General features: G+C 37.6%; 1 protein-coding gene across 1 annotated transcript in view; it reads left to right on the top strand.

Annotated features, from left to right (window-relative positions):
- Positions 1 to 19,271, top strand: part of SLC26A7 (solute carrier family 26 member 7) — a 75,268-nt gene extending 55,997 nt beyond the window's left edge. Inside the window, exons 11-18 of the mRNA XM_075415237.1 lie at positions 2,383 to 2,489; positions 4,714 to 4,780; positions 9,075 to 9,212; positions 10,996 to 11,044; positions 13,732 to 13,832; positions 15,620 to 15,674; positions 15,764 to 15,867; positions 18,340 to 19,271. Of these exons, the coding sequence (XP_075271352.1) occupies positions 2,383 to 2,489; positions 4,714 to 4,780; positions 9,075 to 9,212; positions 10,996 to 11,044; positions 13,732 to 13,832; positions 15,620 to 15,674; positions 15,764 to 15,867; positions 18,340 to 18,375 (657 nt within the window). The 3' untranslated portion in view covers positions 18,376 to 19,271. The remainder of the gene's footprint in view (positions 1 to 2,382; positions 2,490 to 4,713; positions 4,781 to 9,074; positions 9,213 to 10,995; positions 11,045 to 13,731; positions 13,833 to 15,619; positions 15,675 to 15,763; positions 15,868 to 18,339) is intronic.
- Positions 19,272 to 20,639: the final 1,368 nt, after the last annotated feature.

The following is a 20,639-nucleotide window of genomic DNA, read 5'->3' as shown; positions in this document are numbered from 1 at the left end:
GATGGGTAGACCTTATGAAATGAAAAGGTCTATGTGGAACCACACTGTCTACAGAGTTTTGGAGGCAGCTGCTATCCAGTCACAATACCTCTCAATTCTTCCGATACTTTCTGATATATGCAGAATTCAACATAAATCCATATCTTCTACTTGTTTCTTTTCTCCCTCTTTACATTTTTTTAAATTAGTACAGTACAAGCATATTTTGAAGTTGGATTTTGTTTTGACTTTTGAGAATAACATATGCCTATAATACATTACTGTTAAGATTTGAAGAATGATTACATTCTATCTGTCCTGGAATATACAATAACGATCTTGAAGTAAGTTGCCAAAGAAAACTCTGATATTTTTATGACTTCGTTGCTGAACCTTGCAACAGCCCATGAATTAAAAAAGATGTCTGTCAGATCAACATAATTTCTTTCTGCAAGTTTGGTGCTACCCTACCTAAAAAAATACTGACTTCAGGCCAATACAAAGCACTGAAAGGGTGATTGACAGATGAGGATATGATTGTTTTGGCTCATCCTCTCAAACAATGGCAGTCTCTTGTTACAGTTAAGATGTGAGATACTAGGCTGCTTAGTACTCAGCAGAACTTAAAGATTTTTGGCTTTGATTCTCCCTTTGAGAATCACTACGAAGTGTAGACTTCGTATTGGATTTTCATTCTTTCTGTTTTCTTCTGAGACAGAAGAGTTTTGCAGGTCTTGCAGCAGTGACTTATATGTGGTGAGGCTCAGGTCTGCAGCTGAAGTGGATGGCTTCATCTCAGGTGTTGTCAAGGGTTCAGCCTTGTCAGGAAGGGCTAATTCTTGATCCCACATGAATTTCAGGTTTGTAGTACTTCTACTAGCCCTTTCATGTCCAGTGAACTCCTTCATAAATATATATTAGATTTGTAAACCTTTCTCACTGATTAATCAGAACTTAATATTTGTTGCTCATAAAGGTATTATTTGCAAATATATACACAACGATCTGTATGAGATGTCATAAAATATAACTGGAGGTTGAGTACTCTTTCAAAGAACAAACTACCTCTTTACTTAGCAGCCATGCCATGGAAGAGGCTGCAAAACCTTTCGCAGTGGTTTAAAGTTTTGAAGATGAGGAGGGAAAAGGTTTCTCAGTAGGGTCATGTAACAGTCCTCTGTGAAGCAAAAATTAGTATGGTATGACTTACATTTTATAATTCTTTAAATAACAATTCTGAAATCTGCTCTAGCAAAATTCCTGTGGTTAGGCTGAAAGTATTCTATTGTTTCTGGCTTTCCTGAACTAAGTGAAAGTGTCAGAAAGGATAATTTTAACACTGATTAGGCCATTGTAATGTGATCTTTTCCTCTGCAAACATTAACAAGAAGCACTGTAATTGTTGAAATGGGCACCTGGAGAGATCTGTATATCCAGAGAAGTGAAAATACTTTTCATTCTTCTTTAACACTTTTTATAAAAAGATTAGGTGGCGATTTTTGCTTAAGGCTCCCTCAAGGAAAGAAATATGTGCTGACATTAGGTTTGTATAAGAAATCAAGTAATTTGTGGTTTTTCTCCTTTTAATTGTAAAATCTGGATACGTCTCAGCCATAAACATCAATGTAGTATGAAAATATAAGTGATCATTTCTGTTTAGAAAATGACTAAGAAAAAATTTTGAAATGGTAAAATCTTCTGTTTTTTCAACATTTTAAATTCCTTTTCAGAATGACTGTAGTTTCAGATATGCTTCTTTGTATTTTTTAAAAATTTTATTTAAAATTAATCTGAAGTTTTATTAATCAGACATTGAAGATGGGGAAGTAATCTGAAATTTCACCTTTTCCACATGAGGAATTTAATCCCCCAATAATTTTTATTTGTTCTGGAGTTGATTTAGTCAGCAGTACTCTAATAAATGCCACTTCTAATGAACCTCCTTGCAAATTATAATTCCCACTTATACAATTAGTGGGAGAAGAGCTCTCTGTATGTGACCTTTAGGGTACCTCATTGTGTAAAAGGAAAGGAGGATTTTAAATGAGTAACAGTGAACAAGGTAAGAAAAGCTTACAATGTGAAAAATAAAATGTAGGTTTTACAAAATGACCAAGGTCATTCTGAATTATGCCATTAGCACAACTGCATATGCTATTTTAAGTAACTCTGAAAGGAACCTCTCCGAGCATTGGGATGAGTAGTGCTGTGTCATGTGTTTTCTCCCATGGCTAGACGTGATTTTAATCGCTAATTCAGTCTTCAGTATTTGCTGGTTCAAAGATCCGAATGTTCACCTCTGAGAAACTATCTTCATTTTTAAAATCTTTATTTCTTATTCATAGAATGTACATTGTTACAAAAACTAAAACTAATCACCTCTTTCTCTTTCCCTCCTTAAAGAGCATATGGGTTAGTACCTATGTGTTTACAATATGCTTTGCTGCTAACGTGGGACTGTTGTATGGCGTTGTCTGCACTATAGTAATTGTGATTTTCCGCCTTTCCAGGTGAGAAATAATTTATTGAAATGTTCTAGTAGCACATTGTTATGTCTTCTTTCTGGCACGCTGCTTCACCATCAAGGTAGACATCCAGTACACTAAATTTCACAATGAAACTTCAGGTTTTTATTTAGAGAAAATTACAAGATAAAATGATTCAAAAGGAAAAGTCACACCTGTGCATTTACTGTGGGCTAAGGATCTGTAAAAGGTTTCACACTACAGCATTATTTTGTGATTTTTCTTGGTACTATACATCTCTACGACTCATTAGGTGAAGGTAGCATAAGATCAACAGAAAGATCAATAATAGAACTTTATTTTCCATTAGATTCTTATTTGCCCCATAAGGAGAAAGTATACCTGGCAAACCTTAGTAACTAAGTGGGTTTATAAGCTCCCAGATGCTACATTGCACAGGAGCTGATAGTTGCCATTTGCACTGCTAATATATATTAATGAACCATAACTGCACAACTATTCTGTCTAGTGAAAAGTACTTTATAAATTCTGTGTATGAATTAGAAAATCCAGGACAAGGAAATTAGAGCTAATTCAATTTTGTATATTCTTTTTCATATATTACAATTGCTACTTTGGATCATGAGTAAAGGAAAGTGTCAGTCAAGGTTCCTGATCGTTTTGTGCCACAAAGTTAATCCATAGCTCTCCAGCCCTGCAAATGGCTTGCTGCTTGCAGACAGTTCTTTGTATGAATGTTGAATCCTGCTGAAATTAAGTACAATATAGACAGCTTGATTTAACGGTTGTTAAAGTTAACAGTGTTAACCATTAGTGCATAGCTGTTCTCGTAGGATAAGTTGCAGAGCCAGCATGAAAATAGCTGAAAATTATAAGGCAATTACAAATTATGGAAGATGGTTAATGCCTGAATCTATCAGTATGTTTTTGGTAACCTTCTGCTACTCAGCAAACTAAAATTTTTGCAAACTCTGCTAGTAAGGGAAAAGGTAAGTTTTCATGTTTCTTACACCCTGTGCCTGGGTGTCTGAAGTTCTGCTGCAGCAGAAAGGGAGAGATGTCTGACATGAAATAGGATGATTTTTTATTGTCTGATCTAACAGAGCCCTCAGTCTGAACCTGCACTAATTAAAGTAAATAAGGCTCCTGCCAGTGATTTTTGTGCTCTTCAGTCAGGTTGCACACGGTTGTCCATGCCATCTGAAGGCACTGAATAAGCTAACAGCCTTAAAAACTGGACTGCGCAGGTGAGGTTAGCAAGAGAACATACAGTAAGGCATATAGTCGTGGGGAAAAGAATCAGCAACAGTGAAGCTGATTTATTGTGAAGCTTCTGTTTAGATGCCAGAGTATTGGATGTGGTACATATTAAGTATTAGAATATAATAATACCAGCAGCAGCTATAGCATGATTTATGCAAACAGGAGAGAACAGCTGACTTTTACAAGCCTCATTTAGCCAACACCAGTACCTGCAAATACTCCCTGCACACTGATGCGTCTATGAAATGTTTGTGTTCTGGGATGATTTCTGTTACCTGGCTTTGGGCACAGAGCTCAGGTGATAGCTAGTTTCACAGTCTTCTTATTCTGCAGTTAAATATGTTCCTGCAAGTGATGTGTTGAAGCAGAAGGTTGTACACTGAGCTGCCTTTTCAAGGAAACTTTCTCTTTCCACTGACTGTGTGAAGAGCATAGGGATACTGGCATTTCCAGTTAAGTTCCCCCCTGTGGCTGCTAGCGTGCAACGTTCTGCTTCATCGTACAGAAATACACCACATTTAATGACAAATAAAACATCCTTAGTTTTCATCACCCATGACTACTCAACACCTTTTTTTTTTCTTTCCTTACAACATGATTTTTCAGGTAAAAAATCTTAATTAAACCTCTGTACTTTTGAAGTTGTAGATTATATATTAGCCACATTGACTTGTGAATAGCTCTCTGGCCAGCTATAAAACAGTAATAAAACTTAAAATTTTTTCCCAGAAATTTCCATTATTAATAATTGAATAAAAATTATATGAAAATTTCAAAATTATATACCACAATTTTAAAATGTGCTTTTTACTCTTTTAACTGGATTATTATCACAAAAAATAAGCTTTCTATGCACAAAAACATGTATGGATTGTTTCATTGCAACTTTAAACTTCTACACTGTAGTTATGGGGTGTGTCTCTTCCTGTTTCTGTTCAAGACTACCAATAATTTGATTACAAATTTCTCTGTGTATTGATTACAGAGCAAAGACACTGAATTTGGAAAATGTGAAAGAAGTGGAGTATAAATACAAAACAGAAGAGAATGGTGTAAGTTAAATTATCTCTTTTTTTGTGTGTATGTGTGTTCCACTAATTCAGATTTGTTTATTTTCTCTGGTTGGTTACCAGATTGTAATCAGTGAGTCAAGGGAACATTTTTATGAAATGACCACTTGAAATCTAAAGCCAATATGAAGTAATAAATCCAAAAGTAGTCTGGGCATCAGAAATTGGAATATTTTCCTGGTTCTGCTGCTGGTCTGCAAAGTCAGGCAAGACCTCTTAGATCTGTCTATCTTAGTTTATTTCTTACTTTTAAGTTAGGAACTACTCTTGTAAAAGTTTCCTGATTCCTAAGTCTAAGGAAAGCTCTTTGGCAGATCTCCCTTGGCAGCAAGGGCAAGGGCCATCTGAGCAGGCAATAGCTGTCTCTATATTCTTATGAGATCTCTTCTTTCCCTGAAAGTCCTTTGATACTCGCATCACCCACAATCCCTTTTCTGACCCCATTTCTGCCACCAGCCCCTTGTGATTGGATGGCCCCAGAGGACACCACATGTTGCTGGGGAAGGAGGGACAGCAGCATGAAGTTGTCACAGACCACACATCTCACCACCCTCTACTCGAACAAGGGTACTCTCACACAAAAAATGGATGGAAGAATCTCTCTGAAAGACCGTGCTTTTAAAATTTGGCTTCTTACAAATGTAAATCTACCAGTCAGAGAATTTAAATTCTTTTGGTTATTTTCACTGCAATTATCATGAAAGTTGCTTGTGGTCAGGCCTATGGTAAGAAGAGAAGGGTAATGACCCGGAGAGGTGAACTCCCTCCTCTGAGCTGAAACAGTAGGTCAGCAGCCAAGAGAGAAGTAGAACCATGTGTCCTTTCAGCACAGAGTCCTGTCACTAGGACATTGTGCATTCTCCCCCGTGGCAATGTCTACTGCATCCTCTCTCCTTTCCTAATGCTTATGAAGGGTCCTATGTATCAGTAAGCAACATGCTCAGCAGTTATTACCTCACTACTGAGAAGCCCTCCTCCGAAGAATTTATTTTTTCTGGCCAATGTTTTCCATCAGAGTTATCTTGGGCTCAAAATCTGAACTTGGCTTGGGAAGGTTTACTGTTTTGGCATGCTGAACAATGCTGGAGTGTGAAAGGTACATGAGAATGGGAAGGGCTCTGAAATGTGAAATAAAAATGCTGTTGCTGAGGTTGGCCCAGCTGCTAATTATTATATCACTTTTCATTCTTAAAAAAGATGCTGGAGTAACTTTGTCAGAGATGGGTAGCCAAAATTTATTTGCCTGATTTTTTCTTATCAGTTTGTAAAATATTTTTTACAAATTCCTATGCATCTTTTTTTTAAGCTAACTGCTCCCCTACTTTTTTTCCTTAATCATTAAGATTAATGTCAGTAACCAAGTAATAACAAGCTAGTGTCTGCAGACAGTGGTGAAAATAACATTTTTTTCAAGAAAGCAAATTGCTCAAGAGCTTATTACACAAAACTAAGAAGGAAAATATTTTTAAGATTTAGAAAAATGCCTTTGATTGGATTTAGAGTCAATAAATTCAGCAGGCATTTAGGGTAATTTTTAATGTATGAATGTTAGACTGATCCAAGTTGCCCTGGCAAATAAAAGCTTAGACATAAACAACTTGTCTTTTAAACACGAAAATATGCGAGCTTAATGATGTACCCTGCCATTAAGGTCTGTGGATTTATAGAGGTTATTTCATCAATAGGAGAAAAGACACTTTAATGTGGAAAAAATCAAGAGGATATTTAGAAGCTTATGTGAAACACGTTGCATGACAGGCCTTCCCTGAACTGAATTCTTACCCGAGGGCAGACAGTACTGTGCAGAGTGCATGGGGAAATTGCTGGTATCCTTCTAAGCGACAGCACGGATAGGCCACCTGAGATAATCTTTCTTTCTTGGCAAGGACACAAAGAAGAGGAAGTCCATAGTTCCTATTAAGAAAGGAGCTAGAAACAAACTAGAGCCAGGAATAACTGAGCCAAATTTGGTACAGTTGTGCTTGCCCATCCTGGACCAAAGATTTTACCTAAGTCTGCTGTCAGCTTCATTTGGCCTTATGATTTGAGCCTTTCAAACTTTCCACCTTGGTTTTTTGGAAGCTTATTAGCTTGTTGAACATCACAGGCTTTGATCTTTGCACATCAGTCTTTCTTTGTTTTCATGTTCCACTTTGCCCGTTCTGGTATGGCACCAAAGGGCTCACTTGTCTCCGCACCAAGTTGTGTATAGCATCATTTTTAACGGAATTTGTGAGATGTCAGAGTATTTCTCCGCTCAAGTATATGTTGCCCTCTGTTTCATCCTTATTTTGGAGTTTTCTTTCATATAATCTTAGCAGTTTTAATTGGCAGTTGGGCTTTGCAACTTGACTGCCTGAGGTACGTTGGTGATGTGATGTTTACCACAATCACATGGATAGGTAAATTGCACAAAGCCCCTGTACACAGTCTGGGGTTCATTGCCTCAGGTTTGGGTGTTTGAAATGTTTCCTTAGTCTGTATGATTGTTGCAGCGGTGGTGTCTGAGAGACTGTCTGGTTCCCAGAAGTCTGAATAGCAGTCTATAACAAGGAGGTAGTTTGTGTGGTTTGTGGTGTACATTTCCATTCCTGTTTTGCTTGAAGGACTGTCGGGAAAACTGCATATCTTCAATACAATCCCACCCTTTTTTGAGCTACTTCAAAAACTCTCTCTGTATCAGCTCCACTTACTTGTGTTTAAGGGTGAACTTGTTACATGCCTCTGAATTTTGTTAGTAAGAAAAGAGACTTTTTGAACCTATATTCTCTTGCAAAATCTTGGATTCTACTTCCTGTTATTCATTGTCACAAGTAGTTCACTTCTGAGAGCCGATACTCGTCTAAATCAGATATTTTATTTCAGTAGTAAATGGATATTTTCTGTATCCAGACCCCTTTTTGCGCTTGGTGATAGCATACTTTATTGCTTATATCACTTCTGTGGACTGAAATCCTTTTGGAAAACTTCTGGGAATCAGATCTGCTGATCTGCCCTCACCGTCTGCTGCTGACCCTGCTGAGGTGTCGCTGCTTTCATCCTTCTGAAGTGGGCAAAGTTTTTTACGAGACTGTTGAAACTGACACTCAGCAATACCATAATTTGCATGTGGAAATACCTGGTGGGAATTATTGCTCTGCGATGTTCAGGTGATGCATTCAAGGATCCTCTTTTCCTCTCGCCTGGAAAGAGAATACTCTGAACTTCCACATGTAACTTTGAGATCCCCAGCTTCCATAAAAGACATGTCTGAAAGGCAAATTAATCCAATTACCTGCTTGGCAACTGGTGCTTGTGGGCAGGGTTATTGTGGCTATTTAAGATTCTCGGTTGCACGCATGCTTATCAGTAGAAAAATTAGAAAATCCTACTGAAAATACTGGTAACTTTTACAGACTACACATGATCCTGCTTATTCCTGTTTACAGCACTAGGTGTGTAAAAGCTTAATACAGTTCTTTATTGTAATGTACACAAAGAAATTTATAAGTAGATGTAATGAGAATGAGAGAAATAGTGCTTGTTTCGTGGGAAAAGTTCCCCACCAGTACCTGGGGGTTTCTGACCTTTATCTGCTGCGTAACATCTGTGTTTTGGGCTACACAGTTTCATCAAAGGTACCCAGTGAACTAGTGAAAACCTATTCAAGGAAGTGCAGAGACAGGATTGGGGACGGCTGATGATTCTTGTGTCGATATTCATTGTGTTGGTTGTAGATATGTGCTGACAAAGTTTTAGGTGTGTCACTCAAGCTTGGTCTGGATACACCAAGTCTTTCCATGGAGAAATATCCCTGTTGTACTAAAGTCATCTTCAGATGACCAAGATGAACATTTTCAGCATTCCCCAAACCACCTGCAGTGTATTCCCCAGAACCTTGTGTCCTGCTTCCAATACATGCGTTTGTCTAATAAAAGATATTCCCTGTCTGCAAACCCTGTCTTGCCTATGTTTGGGGATCATAGAAAGGGAAACAGTGCTACTATTATTTGCCAGATTGTTCTTAGTATTATGCATCGTAACAAATGTGATTTTTCTTTCATGCTAATTTGAATTAAGCGTAATTTTCATTATAGGTTACTTCTATTTCCTTTTTTTTACTTCAGTTATTTGTGAAGACTGATCAAGACAGTTATCTGTTAAATCATTCTCACAATCCAAAGCTCTTTCTAGGTTGAATTACAGGAATTTTCAGGATGTTTTAAGAAATTAATTTGTTTTTTAGTCTCCAAACCTAAGATAGTATTTTCAGTTTTATGTTTATTTCATTCTGCAGGAATCATTAAAACAGGTAAAGATAGTTTCAGTCAACAACCCGTTAGTCTTTCTGAATGCCAAGAAATTTCATGCTGACCTGATAAAGATAATCCAGAAGGACAGCACAAGCAGCCAGGCATGTGAAGATGTAAACAAGGTAGGATATGCTATATGCTTCAGTAATCACGGTGACAGTGTTGAAGATCACGATTGCTTTCCTTGCATTTTTTAGAGAGTACGATCAGATACTGAAACAGATGTAAAAAGATAATATTGCAAATGATTGATTTAGAATAGAATGAAGTTAATCCTTATCATAATCAGATTCAATATGAAATATTTTCTTGTTATTGCTTGAAAATTATATCTCTGCTATTTCTGTATATGATCCTATAGGAGACATTAAAAGACTGATCCAAAGCTCTTTAAAATTTCTGGCAGAACTTACATAACCTCAGCTAATATAAGGTTATGATTTTAAAAAGACAATGAGCTTAAATAAAAAGACAATCTTCTTGGATAAAATGTGATTTTTTTTCTTCTGGAGGCGACTCTGTGAGAGATAGACACTTCAGTTCTAGCTATAAATAATTCCAGGAGATTAGGAAGAAGGTGCAAACTGGATAAAGATTTTCTCAATGATAGTGTTTCATTTTCTACACTGATTGTATTGGAAATATAAACAGTATACAAATTATGTATAACTTGGTTTTGGAGAAAATCTCCATGACTACAGTATTTTTTGAGTTTATCTGCACATAACTACTGCAACTTCCTACAACGCTCACTAAAAGGGGAAAAAAAATCTTTTTATGGTTCTGTCATTACAGTGAAGATGTTCCAATACCGTACAATGCTTACAGTAGGCAATTTCATCCAATTTGGCAAATTTGGCTAAGAAAATCACAGCCATTTCTTAGATGGGTTGTTAAGACACTGTTCAGCAATGTGTGTCTACCACCTCTGCTATCTCTTGCCAAAGAGCTGTGCTACCCAAACCTACTTTGATGGATGTCTTCTCCTCATTGTTCAGAAATTCAGCTCAGAAATTGTGCGGTTTATTTTTCCTCGGTTCTGCTAGGCTAACTGGTTTGGATAAGTATGATAACAAACCTCCAAACAGAGAGAAATTACTTAGGATTTGCATGGAATTAATTTATGAGTTAATTTAATAAGAGTAATAAGTAAATAAGTTAATTTAACAAGTTAATTTATAAGTTACTTATGAGGGAGATTTTATCCTTTGTCTCTTCTGTAAGGTACTCGGCAGTACAGCTGCCTGAAATAATGTGCCTGAATTTTTTTTTTGTGAAATAAAGATCTTTCTGTAGCACATAATGGGAGTGAAAAAAATTGCACTTTGGATTTTGTTTCTGTGTTGTATTTCTGGTTTTAACTCATATTTCTAAAGAGAACTTAAGATTTATAATGAAATCATTGTAAAAAAATTTCCCTGGATAAAGGTAATTCTTTAATAAATATACAGGTAAAAAATGTTCTCACTAAAATATCAGCATAGCAGATGAGATTACAGGAAGTGGAAAATGAATCATAAATTAATCTTATAAAATCAACGACTAGAATTTATCTTTTCAAGAACATCTTTTCCATGTCTTGACAGCTTTTTAACCAAACCCTGCTTTGCCAAAAGCATCGTGTTCATCATACGCTCTCTAGTGGATCCAAACACGATAGAGGTTGAGTCATCTAAAAAGAACAGTGAGATATTTGTTTGGTATAACTTCAGAAGGATACTGAGAGACATACTCAGTAAATATTATATATCCAATAGGCTGTTGCATACAACATAATTTTGGAGACAAGGAGTTAACTTTGATATTGAGAAACAGAATTCTTGTGTATTGCGTTGATTTTCTCTGGTTGCTATGCATTGGACTGGTTTTCCTTGGTATGTTAATAGTTTGCTGCTTTTATTTCAGTGTGAGCAGAACACATTGCTCAGTTCATTTTCCAATGGAAGTTGTCATGGTGAGTTTATTATCTATAAATTATATTAAAACCAAGATGGATAAAAGTGTGCAAAATTGTTCCACGCTTTTCTGTTTATTTCTAGGTGAACTCCAGTTGCCTAGAAGCATATTTTGTTAGACTACACGTTCACTGAACCATGAGTGCTAAAGAGTGTTAAACTCTGTTAACCTTGCCCTAACAGGTCTTGTTTTTGTTCTGTTCTTGACTGACTCTTTAAGATTTCAAAAGCAGGGAATCAGTGAAAACACCTTTTCTGAAGGAGTCTCTGCTTATTTCTGATGAACCACTGTGTGCATACTGAGACAGGTACACAGTGGGGGGATCCACTTCCCGTGTTACTGCCTGGATTGGTCTTCAGGCAAAGGCCCAAGATGCTGTTTTGCTAAGCTCTGGTCTTGTTTTTTTGCACTGACAGTGGGACTTCAATATTAGTATGCAGAAGTAAAAATAGGATAAGATCAGAGCCATGTTAAATCTTTGCGGTCTTTAAAGCCACTTATGAGAAAATCTCAGAAAACATCAGCTGAATTATCAGTGACACAATGGGCAGCAATGTTGCACAGTGTATCAATAAGGTACACAATAAAGAAAAAAAAACAAGGGTTTGCTTTCAATTAAGGATTAAGCTGGATAATTCCACTCTTCCTGCATTTTATAACACTTAAATCAAACCAGAGCACACAGTTTCCATGGGACAGCTGCAGAAAACTTTTTCAGAAGATACTTTATACAAATGACTTCATTGTGGATGGAATTAAGATAATGTGTTTACTTCAAACACGTATGAGCATTAAGGCCACAGCAGAGAATCTGATTTGGGGGCTGTTGTCTGAATGTTTGTGTTTATTAACTAGAGTCATGACATTTTTATCATACTGCAATGTTTAGTTTACTTGGGGGTGACAGAATGCTTTGCTGTAATACATAGCAATGCAATGATAACGGCTACCGAAGACTATACAGTGCTATACTGTAAAACACTAAAAGTGTGTAAGGCACTTTATATGTGATGAGGTTTTTGGAAGGTCTTGGCAGGACATACCTCAGTCTTCTTTTGGGTGAATTGATTTTTCATGTTACGGAAGTGACAGAGAGCACAAGACCTCTTTCGTGACTGCTCAAGTCCTGCTTTGAGGACTTAAATGGTCTGTTGTTCCTTGTACCAACCAGTCTACAGTGACTCTTCATGAAAGCTTTAAAATTAAAAAAAAAAGAGACAAAAAAGAAAAATCCCTATAAAAAGGAAAAAAAAACATGGGGCTTAAATTTTTCGGAAGGAGGGGAGCAGGAAGACACAATCCTTAATCCTTATGGCAGTTGTCCTGGAGGACGCAGCGATGTACATCTTTATCAAAATCATTCCTTTCTCTCCCTGGGGAATACCGATTTGCCATTGGTCTGTATCAACACCAAATTAAACAGCTACTGTTGCCTTTGCCCACTGGTTCAGAGAGGGAGCAGGTCTGCACCCACCCCCCAAGCAGAAGCCAGGCAGCCTTGACTGCAGTGCAGAATGCCAGCTGGGTGGGCAGGTAGGATGGGTAAGTAACAGGGAGAAAGACCAACTTCTTTTGCTTCAGAGGCAGAGGAGATGCGAAGAGAAAATTACTGTGAGCAGCCTAGCAAATCTCAAAAGTCCTTTCTTGGTTTCCATTACAGTAATGTCAGGCAGGAGGTTTCCTTTGAAATTCTGGATTTTGTTTGGTAGATATCTATTAATGTGTATTGGACAATACAAACACAGTAAATCTCTGGAGGTGCAAGTCCGAAAGGCTCTCACTCTCAGACTACTGTCAGAAAAGAATTAGCACCATTATAAATCTACACTATGGGGAAATTCTGAGTCACCTTAAGAGTTCAAAATCTTTTCCTCTGCTGTGTCAAAACCATTTAGCTTAACCCATCTTTACATTCAGAATTCCTTTCTTTCATCTTTTTTTTCAGTTTGTGCATTATGATAACTAACATTTGTTCACAGAGCAGAGTAAAATAAGATGTGCATGATTTTCTAGTTTTCCCTTTACGAAAGCCAGGAATCATTTATCTGTGTGCTAGCTCAGGATGCATTTAGTAGAGTGTGCTTAGTTTAAGCACAAGATGGCCTGAGGTTAAAGAATAAGTATAAGATCTTTGCAAATCCTACCAACATCTTTTTTGCTCTATCGTCGATATGTGAGAGTATATAAAAAATTAACCAAACAAAAAACAGCCCAGTAAAACCTTATGAGAATGAAACACTCCACTTTACATATTTTTCTTCCTTACAGGAAGATATCAGTTAAGCCATAGACAGGCATTTAGGTATTACAGAAATTAATGTCCTATCAGAACTTAAAAGAGAGATATATTCTCTGTGTATCCCACGTAGACTCTTCCTAAGAAGCCAAGATATAATCCTGACTCATTTAGAAATTGAGATCTGAAGAAGCAATTCTTTCATTCTTGAGGGACTGTTCCTGTTTAAAACATCTCACTAATGATATGTTCTGCTCATCATCACTTTGTCCCACAGCTCTGAAGGTCCTTCTAAAAAGTGCCATTTGCTTGACTGATACCCCAGTACACAACAGTAAAATTTTTATTGTGATAGTCTGGACTTATTTTATTGAACTGTCATTATTTGTATACGCATTTCTTGACTCTTCTTCCTGTTAATTCAAGTTTTTCATTTATCTAATGTACAGGTGAGTCATTGCAGTCATGTCACAGTGAGAGACATGTTTTGATATTAGACTGCAGTGGACTGGATTTCTTTGACTATACTGGAGTCTCAGTGCTGCTTCAGGTATTAACGACATCAGACAAATTCTGTACATAGAAATACAGTTACCCATATATATTATCTGGTGGAAAAGATGAACACAAGTTTGGCATTAAACTGCACTGTGTTAATATAGAAAACTATATTAAAATAATTCTCAAGATTTTGTGTGACATTCAGTGCAAATGTAAATATCTATGTAATGGAGATGAGTTTCTGAATTTCTTTTCCTTTTAAACTTTTAAAGGTGTTTTAGGTCACATTTGATCCCATCGTGTCAGTTATGTCAGTTGCAGTGGAGACATGTGGGCTTACCCCTTTAAAATTTCAGCTTTTAATTCTGTGATTTAATCTTTATGTCCTGTGTTCTGCTAAGACGGAGATCTTAATGATCATGTTTTCTCCTGTGGGTTACATACCTAGCGAGCCAGGTTCCTCAGGCATTGCAGGAGCTCCAAGAAGCTCCCAGAATACTAGAACCAGTAACCAGATAATGAGAAGTTCTATATAGTGGATGAAATATTATGTTCAAAAGCTATTTATTAGGTTTCTGTTGGGTATGGCATTTAATAATTGTGTAGTGGGTACAGATTTAAGTGGGTATGCAAGGTTTGGTTCATATAATTTTTCTGAGTAAGACAGAAGACTAGATTTGAGCTTGGGTCTCAGCCCAGATCTTTTCTTATCCTAACCATTTTCTCAATTTACTGCAATGATTAAGCAGTGAAGTAAGTGCTGCCTAAAAAATGTTAAATTAAAACTATGTATATAGGTGGGGATATGGTCAAAAACAAAACTGGAAAAATAAGGTTAGTTGGAGTTACTCTTTATTATGTGTCCCCTCAAAACATAGGGCATTCAATAAAGCATCAATTAAAAAAAAATGTGAAATTGATTTCCAAAAGATCTTAGAGACCTCAGAACTACAAATTATACCAACAAAGTGTTTGACAAATTTGTGAGAGGTAATTCCGTCATGAGCTGTGAAGTGCACAGGTTGGGAGTGCAGCCACTGATTGAACGACTGGTCCAAAATTGAGTTACCCGGAGGAGGAACACACTCAGCATGTCCTCGTTGTTACACTCCTCCTCGAAATATCATCACTGCTGCTAGAGTTGGAGGGATATTTAGAATGAGTCAGGCTTTTAGTTTGTTTTTAATAATTTGATATTCTGATGTGGTTCTCATTGAATCTCTTATTTCAGAATTTTCCTGTTTATATGGATTATTTAAACATTTTTTTGAAGCAGGGACTGCTTTGGATGTTCCTCATCTTCTAGAAAATGGCCCTAGAGCTATTTTCACATTTTTTTTTACTTGCTAAATTATTGAGTATTTAGTCCATATGAAGTTGAACATTTTCAAAGAAAGAATAAAGAACAACTTATTGCAGAATGTAGCATGATAGTTATGGTGTTCTCCTGGTAGACTGCTGGAAGTCTTAAAACAGGTCTGATTCATGCAATTGTGGGCTGGTAGGTAGGTAAACATGTAGTGAGCAGAAGGGGAAACTTGCTGAAAACGGAGAACTGGAAAAAAACCCCCTAAAAAATACAGTAAAAAAAAAAAAAGAGTTAATAAAATTCAGATTTATTTCTCAGGTACTTCGAGGAGGGGGGGAAGGAAATTAGTGCGAGTCTGCGATATTTGCATTATAGAAGGGCTCACTCTGGTGGCTGCTGGCAGTATAGCTTCAACAGCAGCACTGCATGCTCTCTGCCTGCTTTGGGTGTATTCTTTTTGCGTGTTTTATTCTCTGTTGGTATTTTAAACAGGTTTTTTTTTCAATTTCATGTTTTCACACATACAGATTTTCATGGACTGTAAAACCAGACACATCGATGTGTTGCTAGCACACTGCAAAGGCAAGTATCAGCTTACAGCAAAATTTTTGACATGATAGTTTATGCATCTTCACTACCTTATCAGTAATCATATGCTTGTTTTGTTACAGCTTCCTTGATAAAAGCAATGCAGTATGGTGGAAATCTTGAATCTGAAAATTCTGTCTTCTTTGAATCTATTTCTTCGGCAATCGATGCCATTCGAATTCACCAGGTAAGACTTGCAGCAGGGCTAGGTGAAGTCTGGAGGGCGTCTTGGATGCTGAGAGCAATTTGTTAAAGCCTGGGGAAATCTTAGTTACCTGGTGAACCTTTTGTGCAGAAAGATTTTATCTGTCTATTCTCTGCAACTAGTCCTCAGCCTTTGGACTGCAGTTAGCATGTTTTTCCTGATAGCACCCTCTTCTCATCGCCTTCTCTCCTTAGCAACAGCTTCTCAATCTTCGACGCTGGATCCAGAGGCACTGTATTGAGGTGCATTAACCTGGGTGAATTCTCCACTGGAAAGTGTAGTGTCATCTAGACATCCCTAACATAGCTTCTCTGTGAGGCAAATTAACTCGCACCCAGTTCTTCGTTACTGAAACTACACTCTTTTCCTCAGCCTGGGCTGCTTCAAGGTGCTGCACACAGCACTGCACTGTTCTGACCAAAACACTTCTGAATCCTTAGCACATTTTTTTGTAGCTAATAAGCTTGTCTCTACCCTGCACTGTAGCGTGCCATGTTTGCTCACTGGTGGAAAGAGGGGAGAGGAATTGCATGAGGTGGAAGAGACAGCTAGCAGGAGAAGGTAGGCTTGGCTCAGAAGTTGAGGTTTGAGGCTTGCACGTACATTTGCTTGAACATCTATTTACTCACTCAGTAATAATCCTTGCATTCCTTGCTAAAAGGCTATAAACCTGGGGTTTCCTCATAAACTGTGTGAGCCTTTTCCATTGCAATCCCAACATAACAGAGTGCATTGCAAGTAGTGTGCTTTCCCAAGGTTTTATTAATGATTCCAAACATGGCTAGGGCTTGGCTCAGAGCCTTCTCCAAGAGACATTAAACTCATCGTGGTCTGTGGTTTTGGTTTTTGGATTTTTTTTCTCCATTTTATATTTTACTAATTAAATTAGAGTTGCCTATGGACAAAATCACTTTCCTTTAATTTATCCAGATAAGGTGAGCTGGCACAGTTGATCTGGTGGTTTGACCAGAAAAACATGTTCTCTTCAGAGCTTTTCAACAATTTGCAGTTTGTTGCCCTGCAAAAAAAATAATTTACTAAATGGTAACTGCAGGGCAATAATAATGGGGATGACTATTGTATATTTTACCTGGGTCTGATTAGATGAATTAGGATTATTGTTGTGTTATAAAATGTCTGCATTCTTTGTAGACATTAATTAACCTTCCTAATGTTCTTGTAAGACAGTTATGTACTAGCATTCTCATTCCTGGAAGTGGGACATGGAAAGACTGGGATGAATTCAAAGTGAACAGGGAGAGTTCAGAAGCTCACTTTTCTAGGAACTGATCACATGTTTCTACCAGAGCTGCTAAGCAAATCAAAACTCTGAATAGTGGCTTAGCAGATTAGTCCAAAAGGCTTGTATGCAGCCTGAAATTTTAAATGTAATTATGAACAATGTATACATGCTGCTGATGCCTCTTCAGAGTATTCAAAGTATGAAATCTGGGGTTTTTTTATATGTTCCTTGCATTTAACACCTGAAGATAAGCGAAGATTGACAGCAGTAAAAAGGCAATGTGACAGCAATAGCAGCACCACACAGTAACAAACAGAGTCTGTCTATGTACTCTTCCTATGCTTTTTTAAGATGCTGAGGTCATCAGGAATTTTGAGGGTTTACATGAAGGAAAAATGGCAGGATAGGGTAAGGTAGGACAGAAAATAAAAATAAAAACAAAAAGAAGAGAAGAGAAGGGAAGAGGGGGAGGGAGGGGAGAGGAGAGGAGGGGAGAGGAGGGGAGAGGAGAGGAGAGGAGAGGAGAGGAGAGGAGAGGAGAGGAGAGGAGAGGAGAGGAGAGGAGAGAGAAGGGAAGGGAAGGGAAGGGAAGGGAAGGGAAGGGAAGGGAAGGGAAGGGAAGGGAAGGGAAGAGAAGAGAAGAGAAGAGAAGAGAAGAGAAGAGAAGAGAAGAGAAGAGAAGAGAAGAGAAGAGAAGAGAAGAGAAGAGAAGAGAAGAGAAGAGAAGAGAAGAGAAGAGAAGAGAAGAGAAGAGAAGAGAAGAGAAGAGAAGAGAAGAGAAGAGAAGAGAAGAGAAGAGAAGAGAAGAGAAGAGAAGAGAAGAGAAGAGAAGAGAAGAAGGACTTGGAGATTTATGGAAAGTGACTCGTTCCAATCTACGTTTCATCTTCCCTCCACAGCAGGAAATAGTCTTTCAGTGGCAGAAAGGTAGAGGCAAGTGGGCTTCATGTTTCTTTTTCATCTCTGCTGTGGTTTGGAAATGCTGCTTACCTACATCCTCCAAAGATAATGTCATGTAATTTTAATTTTTATGTTGATAAGCTAATAGAAGGCTTATCTGTTGCTTTGGTTCATCCTCATCGTAAATAACATTTTCATTTATAGTCTTTATAAAGGTGCCACTTTCAAGCTATCACTGCTGCATCTGCTAATTTTACATGGCATTCTAGGAAAACATCATAATATATTTTGTTCTGTTTCTCCCAATTCAGAATTACAGCAAGTTCAGTGAACAGAGTGAAGTGTGATGTGAACCCATTGAATGCGGCTGGTTTGATCTGCTCATCTTCAGAATGAACTACACCATGATTTCTCCTTAGCTTTTTTCTCCAGGGGATCTCACAGATGGTCTTCTGTATGCCATATATATTTACTACATTCCGTAATGACAGATCTGCCATTCACAAAAAAATCTTTCAGCCACATCACTCAGAGAATGTTCGTACAATTGTTCTATAGTGATTTTATATAATATTTTTATATACATTTAGGTACAAATTATTACCAAGCAGACACGAGGTGCTGACTGTGCTTGTCAGTGAGGTATATTCTTTTAGATATCTTCTATTGTAACATTAGTTGCAATATGCATCTGTAGTTTTGTGCATGGAATAATGAGACTTTATGAATTCTTAAAACCAGTGTGTTATAACTGATGCAGTATATGCAGGAAGCCATATACCAGTGCATCCTCTTTCTAATGGTTTTACTTATCCTTTTTTTCTGTACAAGACAGTCATTTGCAATAACAGCATCATATCACATCTATCATCATTTCTTCCATTTTTTGCTACTTTGTTTTGTATGCCTTTTAATGCCTGCCAAGGTCAGTGGAAGCACTGTATGTTCAGAGAAGGCAGATGTGTGTTGGCTAAGTGCACTCAATTTTCTCCCCCCCTAGTAGTTGTCATGAGTCATTACTACATTTTGCTATATTTTCAAAGCCACCGGTATTCTTTAGCTCAGGCTGAGGAGGGAAAGCGGGTAATACTTATCCAAAACTTGTTCTTGTTTCCAGCAGAGAGTAGTCTGCATTTCAATTTGAGCTGTAATTTGTTTGGTGCTGAAATCTGCAGCTGTGAGTGCCGACAGTGGAGAGACACAGAAGGTGTGTGCCGCATTTCAGCCCCAATTCTGGTGTGCAGTGGTGCAGTGCTGTATGTCAGCACACATACAGGGAGGGGGAACTCCTGGGCTGAGTGGCTGGCTTGCAATCACATATTGCCATCAATCATGTCCGATTATGTTATCATATCTGTATCACATTATGTGGCAACCTGTATGACTTTTTTCCTCTCATCTTTGTTGCCATACATGAACACTAGCAGCAACATGTAAGAGCAGAGCAAAAAACAACCAAAAAATTAGAAAGGATCAGGAGCAGGATTTTTCCTTACCGACTATGGAACCTAAAAGGTAAATGAATGTGGCACAGCCATAATGGCCATCTTAGCACTACAGAGAGAAGTAGAAGGGTACTTCGTGCAGCTGGAGTGTATAGGCAAAATCTAATGCTAAGCATCCTGTTTCCAGCAGCCGTTGCAAACGTGTTTGTCTGGACTTGCTGTGCTCTCTCTGCCCAAAGAAGCTGCCTGCAGTAGATGAAGTGGCTCATGGGGTGATTTTCTTCTCTCTGCATACTTGTGTTAAGGCCTCGATAGGCTTTTCTTATGGCATTGGTGATTCCACACTACTAGAAGACAACAGGTGAGCTCCATGGGATTTATTATGTGTTCAGTTATGGGTGACTCCTGGAGCTATTCCCCACTTTGTCCCACAGATGACTAGAAGTGTTCTGTACGTGTTCTGCTGAGACTGTTTTTATAAATACTGTGTAAACAGTTGATTAGTAACTGTGAGAAGCTCTTTATACACAGGAGAAGGAAGTTTTGTACATTGTCCCAAACGCATTCATTTCAGATGCTGTAGTTGATTGCAGATGACTCATTACGTCCTCGGACTCAGTGACAGGCTGTAACATTTGATTAACAGTTGTAGTAATTTATTAACAATTTGGAAATTATTTACATTGTACTTTAATTGTAGAAGCATCAATTGTATGTCACAGCTGTGTGGAGATCTCAACTGCAAACTGAATAAATGAATAAATGGTATCTTTTCTACTAAGTTCAATATTTATTCTTTGACGGCTAAATGTTTTTTTTCTGAAAATTTACAGAGAAGTTCATTAATGAAATTGTTAAAAATAGGGTCTTTGGCAAAGATAGCATCTACTAAGAGACCTTCGGTTTTGTTCTGAATGGCCTTGTGAATGGAACAACACAGGTGCTTTTAAAATTCTTTGTAGTGTTAGCCCTTGATGAAATCCTCTGCATCTCTGCATCATATTAACAATTTTGTAGTGCTAATCAAAATAGCTTCCACTTTTCACTTCTTTCAATAGGAATAACTTTTCTACAGTTAAACGGCTATTTTGAGATAGATATTTATCTCCCATTAGCTCAAAGACCTTCAGTGTCATCTAAAAAATTGTTTCATCAGTGTAGGACTT

The sequence above is a fragment of the Opisthocomus hoazin genome, chromosome 3 (genome assembly GCF_030867145.1).
Source record: "Opisthocomus hoazin isolate bOpiHoa1 chromosome 3, bOpiHoa1.hap1, whole genome shotgun sequence".
Classification (NCBI taxonomy): Eukaryota; Metazoa; Chordata; class Aves; order Opisthocomiformes; family Opisthocomidae; genus Opisthocomus; species Opisthocomus hoazin.
This window is presented reverse-complemented; position numbering and strand designations above follow the sequence as displayed.